At 43.0% G+C, this 12419-nt stretch overlaps 1 protein-coding gene across 1 annotated transcript; it reads left to right on the top strand.

Moving 5' to 3' along the window:
* The first annotated feature begins 3943 nt into the window (after positions 1 to 3943).
* Positions 3944 to 12298, top strand: LOC115765366 (ATP-binding cassette sub-family A member 3). The gene is made up of 9 exons (XM_030708889.1): positions 3944 to 4854; positions 4921 to 5064; positions 5829 to 7121; positions 7753 to 8567; positions 9132 to 9466; positions 9530 to 9853; positions 10810 to 11167; positions 11230 to 11970; positions 12037 to 12298. The coding sequence occupies exons 1-9, from the start codon at positions 3982 to 3984 to the stop codon at positions 12221 to 12223; spliced, it is 5070 nt and encodes a 1689-aa protein (XP_030564749.1). The 5' UTR covers positions 3944 to 3981; the 3' UTR covers positions 12224 to 12298.
* Positions 12299 to 12419: the final 121 nt, after the last annotated feature.

Genomic DNA, 12419 nt, shown 5'->3' with positions numbered 1-12419 from the left:
GCCAATTTCCTGTTACATGTGCCTATGCTTATGTTTATTATTTGAAAAAATCGTCTCATTATAGTTTGAAATTCTCTTAGAAATTCTTAAAATATGCATATACATTGATTTACGAAATTTTTGACAAATTAATAACGCAATATGCATAATTTTCTGAACAATTACAAGCCCTTCATCAAAACTAATATAGCCATCATCAAATCACCTACGCACAACCGGCTCGGCGCGCTTCATTCAAGCAATCCCAATGAAGTGAACCTCCCGCTGCACCTCTTGAATAACCGCGTGGTACCGTGTTCTGCATACTCATAAGGACGTAGGACTCGCATGTGGCTTTGCTCTGTATTGGGTATGTTTTGGTGAATCAATCGACCATTTCATTTAACGCTTTTTATACCCTGAACCCATTAAAAATGGGTATAAGGGTATAGTGTATTTGTGCAAAATCCAAATGTATGTAACACGGCAGAAGGAAGCATCTCCGACCCCATAAAGTATATATATTCCTGATCAGCATCAATAGCCGAGTCGATCTAGCCATGTCCGTCTGTCTGTCCGTCCGTCCGTCCGTCCGTATGTACGAACGCAAGGATCTCAGAACCTATAGACTTGAAATTAGATGTATGTGCTCCTAGTTCCCGCGCAGATCGATTTTGCTTCCGATAATCGATAACTTATTCCGTTTCCAAGTGATCGATAAATCTATATCGAAATCCTGTTTTTTGAGCAAATTGGGTAAATAATAAGAGCTAGAGTCATTAAACTTGACAGGTTGCTTCTAGGATAGTATATATATTTGCATTTGGTGTTGGAAGAAGAGGGTTCAGGGTATCCCCTAGTCGGGAGCTCCCGACTAGAACCTCTTACTTGTTTTTTTATTAATACCCTGAAACCAGAAAAAGTTGAAGTCTCTCTATCTCTCTCTATCTCCCTCTCTCTCCGTCTCCCTCTCTCGTTCTCTCTCTCTCTCTCTCTCTCTCTCTCTTTCTCTCTCTCTCTCTCTCTCTCTCTCTCTCTCTCGCCCTATCTCTCTCGCTCTCTCTCCCTCTCTCTACTTCTCTCTCTTTCTCTCTCTCTCTCTGTCGCTTTGTCTTTCTCCTTCGCTCTCCAATTTAGACTGCGTTCATTCAAAAGCTGTTGCCATCACCACAATTTTCAAGTTCAACATGTGCAACATATTTAATTTTAATCATACTCTCATGGGCATTATTTTGCTTGTCTTTTTTTTTTAGTTTTCGTTGCCATTAAATTTTATATGCGGCCTTTACAATACCCTGTAAGCGCAAGTCTTGTTGAGAGGCTGGATGTGCGAATGTATAGCTGTATTACATACATATATAGCTGTATGCACTGATGGAGCTTACAGGCTGTTAGACATACAAGAATGAATTTTACTAATAGTCTAGCTATTTACATATACATATATTTCAGATTGTTTGTCATGACAGATTGACTGACTGACTATTTGACTGATTGATTACCTGACTGGTCGATTGACTGACTGATCAACTGACTGGTTGCCTAATTGATTGCCCGACAGATTAACTAAATTACTGGGTGACCATCAGCTCGACTGATTGACTGATCGCATAACCGACTGATTGATTGATTGGCTTGATTGACTGACTGATTGCCACTCTGACGGATTGACTAATTCATTGCCTGACTGCCTTATAGACTGATTGGTGATCAAACTGTAGCCCAAACAAAGTTGAATTTTCCAGTATTCTACATTAAATTTTCAAAGGAATTACTTTAAATGAATTAAGATCAATATCTATGCAATAATTCATTGAAAATGTTGTCCGAAAATCGACTTCATAATCAGTTTTAGTTCACTACAATTTTAAATAATGAAAGGTATTCTTTGCATTCCACCCGATTAGCTGCACACTCTTATCAGGTGGAAAGCTGATGTCTGAAATGCGAAGAACTAGTTTGTCCTAGTCAAATAGTTTCTAATATGTCTAAGTGGTAACTGCCTGGTCGACTACATTTTCTGTTTGTTTCTGTCAATGCTGTGTAGAATGGGCATATGTTTTCGTGCTTTTTATGCGACTTTTTCTTTGCCTATAATTCTACTATATTTGTATGTATTCGTGCATACATCAAGAGATAACTGTCGCAGTAATGTAATGTAGTCTATTTGCGACAAATATGTATGCGCACACCCAAATACTCGGACATTGTATGGTATACAATGGGAAAAATTGCTCGCATATTCATGACCGAATTACCCACATTCATAGCCGCACACTCACACACACACACACACACACACAGGCACAGAGAGAGAGTCACGCTTCAGTCATCATTTGTGGGCAGCAGAACAAACAAAACCATTGAAGGCACGCAAATCTCAGCAATGACCAAAATATTTGCCAAAGTTCGTGGAGCGCATACAACAACAACAACAGCAAAAAACGAACAGAGAGAGCAAGAAGATGAAAAAAATAGAGAGACAGAGAGTCTTTTTGTTGTAAAAGCTTAAGCCGACAAATCAAAGTGGCCTGGATATATCAGCTAGCCCCGCGGTCATGCAATCAGACAGATCGGCATAAAGTAGAGACGTGGGTGCACTGGAGGTCGTCTCTCCTCTCTCGTATTATCCGCTGCGTTCATGTCAAAAACCGCCAAAGAAAGACAGCCTGACGCCCACTCACCCCTAGCCCCTTCCCCCCACCCAAAGCCAAATCACCCAATTGTAGGCTACTCACATGGCGCTTGAATCAACTTACATACATGTATGTATGTCTATATATCTGGCAGCTCTCATTTCGAGTTGTGGGCCAATAAGCACAAAGACAAGCATCCAGCCGTATTTACACACACACACACACACACACACACACACACACACACACACACACACACACACACACACACACACACACACACACACACACATACAAACAAACAAACACATAGAGATATCCATGTTGATATCATTTGGACACAAATATTTGCCAAGCGTAAAGTAATAAAATATTTCTTCGGTCAATAAATGCAATTGAATGTGAAAAGAGGCGGCGAGTAGAAAAAGAAAAGACTAGTTCCATTTGCCAAATCTAAATAGATGCCGACTGACAAATGCCCTACATAATTGCATATGTACAAGCTACCAATATAAATATTAAACAAGCAACTATTCGCCTTGTGTTAGATACATTTTTCCAAATCTAGTTCTATTACTTGCACAGATCGATTCGTTTATATCATTTACGAATGCATGTCAAACACAAATTTGCCATGGTTCAGTTCACGGTTCGCCTTATGACTAGACTCGTGAACCATCGTATGAAGTCAGGTTTAGGTTCGAACCTCATTGAGCCCCAGTTCATTCAATTATATAATATAATAAATAAATATTTGTACAACATATTCATTTAAATTAGTTTTTTTGTATACCCTTGCAAAGGGTATACCCTTGTACACATTGAAGGAGACATCTCCGACCCCATAAACTATATATATTCTTGATCTTGTCTGTCCGTCCGTATGAAACTTGAAATTTTTACGTAAGTAATCCTAGAGCTTAGTTCCGATAATCGATAACTTGCCTCGTTTCCAAGTAATCGATAAAATCGATATCGAAATCATGCTTTTGAGCAAATTCATGTAATTTATGTTCATCATTTCATCGATAAATATCGATTAAAAATGGTATTATTATAACAGCTCGAAAGTCGTAAGCATAAGGTACATGAAATTGTGTAAATTATACAGATTAAGAATATTTCGTATTTCAAATAACTTTTCCCATTACTCCCAAGAAGAACGCATTTCTCCTAACGTAACTAGGCGCTTAAGGCGTTAGTTCTTTTGAAATAACGGGATTGGGCAAAGGTAAACAAATTGGGAAATATTATTGCGTAAAGGTTTTTATTATTGTGTAGGCATTTACGAAGTGACATTAGGCTGAATTCAAATTGATTTACTGACGCAGAAGGCCATTCCATTTAAAGAGCAAATACAATCAACATGAGCATCCGACACTACATAGACAAGTTTCTATTGATGACATGGAAGCTGCATAAGGCCCAATGGAACCGCCCTGCGGAGCTGCTCTGGCTGATATTCGCCCCCTTTTTGCTATGCTGCATTGCGGTGGGCATGCGCATGGGCATAACCTTGAACGAGCGTTATAACAGCTATTATGCTCCGGTCGATCTAACCCAGAGCTGGGCGGATCTGATCAGTACACTGCAGGAGCGCCAGCAGCTGGGTAAGCAGCTAAATAAGAGCAGTAATGTGTTCATGCCGCAGCTGGTGCTGGCCTGGGCGCCCAGCGATATAAGCTTATTTGGGAAGATCATGGAGCTGTCTTTGCAAGAGCTGAAATCGATGGAATTGCGCAACTTCAGCGAATGCTCTCACATGAGGAAGGCAATATCAAATGAGTTTCTGTTTGCTGGCGTTTGCTTTGAACGGGGCCAAATTGAATCGAACCATGAAGTGACTGATAATCATTTGGACGAGGCCGTCCTGCCGCACTTTAACTACACAATCGTTTTTCCCAGTGAGCTGCGCATGTTCAGTGCCAGCTTCATTGGAGATAACTGGAAGACAATCTACCAAGACGATCCAAAGACATCTATAGTGCGACGCCTCAATGAAGGCAGCATTGATGGTCGTTTGGGCTACGTCCGCGAGGGCTTCATTAACATCCAGAAAGCCATTTCCGAGACATATCTGACGATGGTGAGCAAACCCAAGGCGGGCATACCCAAGATAGTGCTGCGAAGATTTCCGGTCGACGGACGCATTCAAGATCCGCTAATGCACTACATAAATCGCGGGCTACCTCTGCTCATTATCGTTGGCTTTATGTTTCCGGCACAGATACTAGTCTGGGTAGGCACCACATTCGTATACTCGATTAACATATATATAAAAATAGACATTTATCTATTTATACAGCAAATCGTTCAACAAAAGCAACGCCAGATGCGTCTGTATCTGATCAACATGAACATTGGCAACATTATACACTTCGCAGCCTGGTTCTTTAAGGGTCTCGTCTATATGCTCATCAGCTCGCTGCTTATAACCGTAATCATCAAGGTGCGTTACCCCAATAATATCAGCTAATCGTGTTACTCTTAATTAATTGTCAACTTGACTCAAGCTCGCTTTTATATGAGGCGTCTTCGCTTTCCCTTAGTAGTTCAGCTGGTTACTTGAGAGATAGTAGAAGATTTAATACCCTTGCCGAGTTTAGTCTAGATCTCCATCTTCTATCTCCTATTAGCATACTCTTAACGAGGTTATAAAGATAATTCACACTAAACTGCATCTCAATATTGGACACACGTCAAAATCTCAAGGAAAACTTGCATTATAAGCGTTCATTCATCTCTGGAGTCCGAAACAAGAGACATGCGTTTGTGTTAGCGTTGCATGCATGTATAGAAAAAAGAAGCTTGGTGCCAACATGAGCCCTAAGGATGCAATACACAGACTCGTCAAATTGTGAAAAAGTGGTTGACAGTTTGCTTGGAAGCTTAACGCCCCAGCAGCGTTTGCTCTCATTTGTGTATTCCCTGCGAGAGAGAGAGAGAGAATGTCACTTCGGCTGTCGTATGCATAGAGCGATCGTTCGGCTTTCGAGACTCGGCGTTTGGCGTTCGGCCTACACTCTCAACAAAAGAACTCTCGCAGGGCATACAGAATGAGAGAAAACGCTGCTGGGGCGCTAACACGAAAGAGGTTAATCACTTGTTGTTAACTGAACGATTGCATGCTTGGTCGTTCTGGGTATCTATTATTCAAGCATTCCCACTTGTTTCAAACTTACAATATTAATGCTGGCCCCTTCTATGAAGCAGGTGCCTTGGAAAGGCAATCAATCCTTGTTGACTCAAACTCCATGGTATATAATATTGCTAGTGCTGTGCTCGTATAATGTGGCAGCCACAAGCTTTTGCCTGTTGGTGGCCTCCTTCTTTAAGAACACCGCGTTTGCCTTGCGGGTGGCGACCTTGCTCTGGCTGCTGACCTATATGCCATTCTTTGTGCTGTGGAACAATCGGGAGAAGGCTGTGTTGGTAATACGTTACATAGCTTGCGCGTTGCCGAACACTGTACTCGCGCTGATATGCGAGAGCCTCTTGGAGCGTGAGGTGTTTCGTGACACGAAATGGATGGACATGGGATATTCTTTAAATTATAATGCCGACCGGATTAATGTCCACCAGGGCGCATGTATATTTTTGATAACAACGCTCGTTTATTGCGCCATTGGATTGTACATGGATGTGTGGAACACCGGGGAAACGGGTGGTGGGCGGCGCAAGCATATGCCTGCGCCCGCCCACAGCGGCGACTTCACATTTCAGGAACGCGACGACAGCTTCATGCCGCAGGGCTCACAGCCGGTTGGAGTCAAGGCGACCAAAATCTACGAGGTAGAGCCATCGCATCGCCGTTTCAAGATCAAGATTAAGAAATTATGCAAACGCTATTCAAACAACACTCGCGGTGCCCTAAACTCATTCACGTGGAATGTGTACGAGAACGAGGTAACAATCCTGATGGGCCACAATGGGTGTGGCAAGACGACGCTGCTTAAGGTACTCGCCGGCCTGGTGGAGCCCACCCGTGGCGTGGTCATGGTGTCTGATTATAATATACAAACCGAACGCCACGATGCCTCAATGCAACTTGGCCTGGCGCTAAGTGACGATCTGCTCTTGCCGGACCTAAGCGTCGCCGATCAGATCCGGTTCATATGCATGGTGAAAGGTACGTCATGGAAGGATGCCAGTGAAGAGATCGAGACGTACACTCAGCTCCTCCACTTGACACATGTTAAGCACACCAAGGTGAAAAGTCTGAGCAGCCAGGAACGTAATCTTCTCAGCATTATATGCGCCTTTGCCGGAGGCAGTCCTGTCATACTTATCGACGATATTCACTCCGATCTGGATTTGGCCACACAAGCGCTCGTCTGCAACCTTATCAATGAGGAGAAATCCAAGCGCACCATCCTTTTGGTATCCAACTCAACATCTCTGGCGAGCCACTTGGCCGACCGTCTGGCGATCATGTCCAATGGTGAACTGAAGTGCACCGGCAGCAAACCCTTTCTGCGCAACATGTACGGCCATGGTTTCCGTCTGGTAAGATTAACCTACAACTATCCAATCTTAGTCTAGCAATGTATCTACAACCACGGATTGTTCCACTTGATATAGCCATCTTGGATTAAGTAAGGTTGCAGGAGTAGCTTCCGATGCAGGGTTGACTTTGCGAGTGTCATTGAATCTCGACGTCCGCTAGGAGCTTGTAACTTGGGATGGTAATCCGATGATACTCTTAATAGGTTTTCTCATAGTCAACGCGTAACTGGTTGACACGTCCTTCCCGATTCAGCTTACATCCGCCGTTGTCTGCTTTGTTCGATTCCTTGTTATTCTCTTGCAGATTTATTTATTTTTATTTGGAAAGATCCTCAGCGTTATTTAACGACGCCTCTCTTGGCAGATCAGCTGCCAACTATTTGCCAGCAATACCGGCCGCTGAGATCACTTTTATCAATCTAATTAAACTTGTCCAACTTGCTTAGACCTGTATCAAAAGTAATCTAACGAAATTCCTGATGAATTCTCTCACTTGTGGCTCCCATCCTCCCTTGTCTGTTGTTTGTTCAGTTCCTTGTAATTCGCTTGCAGTTAGATGAGAAGAGTCCCTTGGCCAGATCTTTTCAGCAATCGAAGTAAATTGAAACCTATTTTTGTCCAACTTATTTAGACCTGTATCAAAGGTAAAGCCTTTGATTTAGCAGAGCTTCGAAACCTATTGGCCAAATATCTGCCAAATCTGACAATAGAAAGCGATATTGGCTTTAAAATAACGTTCGTGCTAGAGACAAAGTACGAGGATAGATTCCCCAGCCTGTTCGACGCTCTAGAGGAGGAGATGGCGAACCTGGACATAATCAGTTTTCGCCTGCGCGACACATCCTTGGATGAGATCTTTATGCGTTTTGGTTCCGAGGAAGGTGATGTCAGCGGTGAGCCAAACTTATTGATCGAAGACCTGAATTCGGTCCTCGAAGACGCCGACAGCAATGAGCGTGCCAAAGGACGCAAGCTAGCTCAGATGCATGTCCAAGCCCTGTTCTATATGCGCTGGGTACTCAACAAGCGTCAAATTCCCGTGAAAGTCATCTATCTGTTAGCCCTGCTGGTGGCCACGGCTTGCACATTTTCCGCGGTGTTGCTTTACGGCAAGAACTATCAGCTGATACCGATTTCCTTCAATTTAACGCAGCTGCACTCTATAGACGCATTCGTGGAGATCATGTCTGATAGCTTGGATGTGCTCGAGATGCAGGAGTTCTTCTCGGAGCTGCTCTTCTGGTACGACGGTCATGTTAAAGTACTGGAGACCGCGGAAATCTCGGACTTCTATCTGCTGCAGCAAAGCGAATTCAACAAGGTTGTCAACTTTCGCTACATGTTCGGCGCTTCTTTTGGCCAGGACTTGATAACGGTCTGGTTCAACAATATACCACTTCATGCTGCTCCATATGGCCTCAATTTGGTGCACAATGTGATTGCACGGTAAGACCTTGACTGATGAACAGACCAAGTTGCCCCATTTCCATGAAATCGATAAGGATCGAAGCTTTTTACAGCCAGACACATCAAATGTAGTCCGTGGACTGTCGCATATTTTACACAAATTGAGAATTTTTCATTTTTTGTATACCCCGGCCAAAATCGTATGAAACGCTTTCTTGTAACGGATAACTTTAGAGAGACTAGTCTGACAATCTAATTTTTGTTAACAAACCGATCGACTGCAAAATCATTTTCAAAAATTTGCGGAAGCGTGTTTCTCGCTTTTCGGATCCAATCCAACCCTTCTGGTTGCAAATGTTTGTTTTCTAGAGAAATTTAAATTGTTTGCCTAAAACGCATTTTAAAATTGACATTGTGTTAAAAGTTGCACGGGTGGATTTGAATTTCACGCGAATGGGAAATGGGTGAAAAATTTGAGTCCAAATTTAAAACCAAACACTTGACTCGGCACAAGCCGAGTAAAACCTGCTATTATATATAAAATAGATAATAAAATATAAATATAATAAAAATATATTAATTACCTGGTCTTATCAACTGTAGACGCTTTGTCAACGAGGAGTCTTCCATCGATGTAACCCTGCAACCGCTGCCATTTAAGGCACATGTCAACACGCTGCCACAGACGCCGCTTAGCCTAGGCGGCATGATGGCCATCAACTTCTCTTTTATATTCAGCAACTTGTGGGAGGGCATTGCCATTGCCAGCATATTCGAGAAGTCCTTCAAGAAGCAACAGTTTCTCACAGGTGTGCGACTTTCCATATACTGCTTCTGCTTGTCCCTCTTCGATGCCATACGGGTGGTGCTGATGAGCGTTTTCATGATAATGATGATAGCTGTCTATCTGAGTCCGCGACACGACTTCCATCTATATAGTGCGTACTGATTAAATTCGACTATCATTATGCAGTTGCTCATTTTAGGCATTCTTTCCGCAGTCTGGATTTTCTTTGCGCTGATTATGAATGGTTTCTCTGTCATAACATTATCCTACGTTCTCACCAGCATTTGCAAGGACCCAAACAATGCATTTATCGCCGTTTCTTTTATAAACAGCATCGGAATAATCATTTTCACGTTAACTGTCGGCGATAGACTGACCGATATGAACGATGCGTTCCAGCTTTTACCCCAATATACCTTCAGTGAGATCGTGTTCAAGCTGTTATTTCTGTACGAGTACCATTGGCTCTGCAAAGATGAAAATATCCAATTCGTCTCGTCCAAGGTCGAGAAGTGTAGTATTATTCCAAACTGTTGCAGTTAAGTATCCAGCCATATGCCATATATATGTAACGAGAAAGATGGTCTATCTTCGGCACGCCGAAGATTTAATACCCTAGCGGACCGAACCTTTTTTTAAGAAGCACAACGAAAATAGTTAATGCCGATGTGAAGTGTGCAGCGCATAGAAGAACACATCTCTGATCCCATCAAGTATATATATTCTAGATCAGCATCAACAGTCGAGTTGATATAGTCCTGTGCGTCTGTATGTTTCTATGCAGTTTTAAGAAAAGTAAGAAAATTATCGTCTTGAAACTTTGCATAGGTCCGTCTTTCTGTTGCAGGCAGTCGGAATCGGCCGGACCGGACCACTATATTATATAACTGCTATAGGAACGATTCGTCGAAAAGTAGATTCTTGTATGAAACTCTTGACCATACTCGGAATTTATTATTTCCACTATGGACCTCCTATATAAGCAAAATCTTAAAAAACAGCGTATATCATATTGCTTGCCCTAGGAAAGATCGGTCGAAATGTAGATTCTTATATTCTGTGTTCCTAGATATTTTCATCAGCATTTACGAGCTTCACTTATAATTTTTCGTTTTTTAATTTAATAAATAAGCAACAAGAGGCATATTAGGCAGATGCTTTGCTTCTGACCGATTCTTCCTATGGGAACATATAGCAGTCCGGTTTGAAACGATTTCGCAGATATGTTCAAAGAATATTTATGCGATTTGTGCGTTGTGGTCCATATCTATGGAAAGGCAAGATTTATATTGTTAACTGATCGACACGCGAGTGTTGGCGGTTTGACATATTGATTCGATTTATTAGTTTGCATAGAGACAGGCAGAAGAACGGACGAATGGACGTACAATTCTACAATTACTGATTACCTGAAAAAAAAAATTAAAAATTATCAACATTCTGACTTATAGATAAATCAAATTACAAAATTTGTTAATTTACCTGCGTCCACAGTCTCGTACGATTACTGGAGGGGTAACTATGGCGTTATCTTTGACGTATTCATGTTGCTCTGCGCAATAATGGTGCCATTAGCACTCTTCCTAGTGGGAGAACAGTACACGCTAATGGCATGCTCGTGCCTGCACCGGGCAATACCGAAGAAGTGCATTTGGAGTGAGAAGCAGGATCATCAGGCGCGCCATGAGGGCATGGGTACCTATATGGTGGACGAGTCTGTCATTGCCGAACGGCTGCGCGTTGAGAAGCTGACCGAGCAGGAACGGACAGAGCTTGCAGCCGTATGCCAGGGCATTGGCAAAAGCTATGGCAATAAGTCGATACTGATACGCATAGATCTTTGCATATCCAAGTAAGTTGCGCAGCATTTGAGCTCTAGCATATTCAAAACTGGTAATCGCGTCGTCTCTACAGGTCCGAATGCGTTGGTCTCATGGGCTACAACAATACCGGCAAGACGACACTGATCAAAATGATGGTGGGGGAGACACGGCCGTCGCACGGGCGCATCTGGGTAGGAGGCTACAGCATGGAGCTAGAGCGCGCCAAGTGTTATCCTCTGATGGGATATTGCGCCCAGCTATCGATACTGCCCAAAGATATCACACCTCGCGAGATACTCTACATTCAGTCAAAGCTGCATGGGCTGTCCACCCAATTTGCCATACAGCTCTGTGATGCCTTGTCCCATTTGCTGGGATTTCAAAGCTGTTATCACCAGCTCATTTGCCTATGCACCACCGGACAGGTGCGCCGCATCACCTTTGCGCTGGCCATACTCGGCGATCCGCTGCTGATATGCGTGGATGGGCCTCCGGGTGGCATCGATCCCAATGGCAAGCGCACCCTTTACAGCCTAACCGCCTACATGCAGAATCGGGGCTCTAGCTTTCTTTACACTAATCTCTCCGGCTTGGACTGCGAACGGATGTGCCAGCGCACTCCAGTCCTATATGATGGCCAGCTGTGGACAATGGGCGCCCAGGAGCAGCGTTATCGTCGCGGTTACTTGCTGGAGGTGCACTTTAAGCGAAAGGCGAATGCCGATATTAGCACGGCGAGGAGCACCTGGGATCGCATCAATCAGTTTCCCGTTTCGCCACACAACAAGTTAATTCTCTTCGTTCAAGTGAAATTCCCGGAGGCGACCTTACAGTAAGTGGCCGGCCATGCCTACACACATCGTCAAATGTTACTCAAACCTTCGAATAAATCCCACAGGCATCAGCAAGAGAGTTCCATGACATTCTTTATACCACGCAATTCCATTAATTTCTCGGAAATATTTTTAATCATACGCAAGGACGCATTCGAATTGAACATTGAGGATTTTTATATCACTCGTAACATTGTCACGGGCATACAAACAGATCTATTCGATCGTTCAGCACTAAAGATTGGCACCTAAGCTATGTAACTATCACAAATCTAAGTAGAGTCAACACAATAGGTTTCCTTTACTCCAAGCTCATAATAAAATGCATCTAGCCATTCCCAATTTTTCTTTGTTAACTTGAATATTGCAGGTCATCCAGCACTCGAATTGTTCTTTACTTGAATAGCTTTGTTTGAGTAAAAGCCTTATTCCACTGTTCACGTCATAT

This window comes from Drosophila novamexicana, unplaced genomic scaffold (assembly GCF_003285875.2).
Source record: "Drosophila novamexicana strain 15010-1031.04,08,12 unplaced genomic scaffold, DnovRS2.1 tig00000960-arrow-arrow-pilon, whole genome shotgun sequence".
Classification (NCBI taxonomy): Eukaryota; Metazoa; Arthropoda; class Insecta; order Diptera; family Drosophilidae; genus Drosophila; species Drosophila novamexicana.
The sequence above is the reverse complement of the archived record's forward strand: the minus strand, read 5'-3'. Positions and strand labels throughout refer to the sequence as shown.

Coding starts and splice junctions, on each gene's coding strand:
- LOC115765366 (XM_030708889.1), top strand. CDS start 3,982: ATGAGCATCCGACACTACATAGACAAGTTTCTATTGATGACATGGAAG. Junction 8,568..9,131: donor GTGCACAATGTGATTGCACG/GTAAGACCTTGA, acceptor TATCAACTGTAG/ACGCTTTGTCAACGAGGAGT. Junction 11,168..11,229: donor ATAGATCTTTGCATATCCAA/GTAAGTTGCGCA, acceptor TCGTCTCTACAG/GTCCGAATGCGTTGGTCTCA.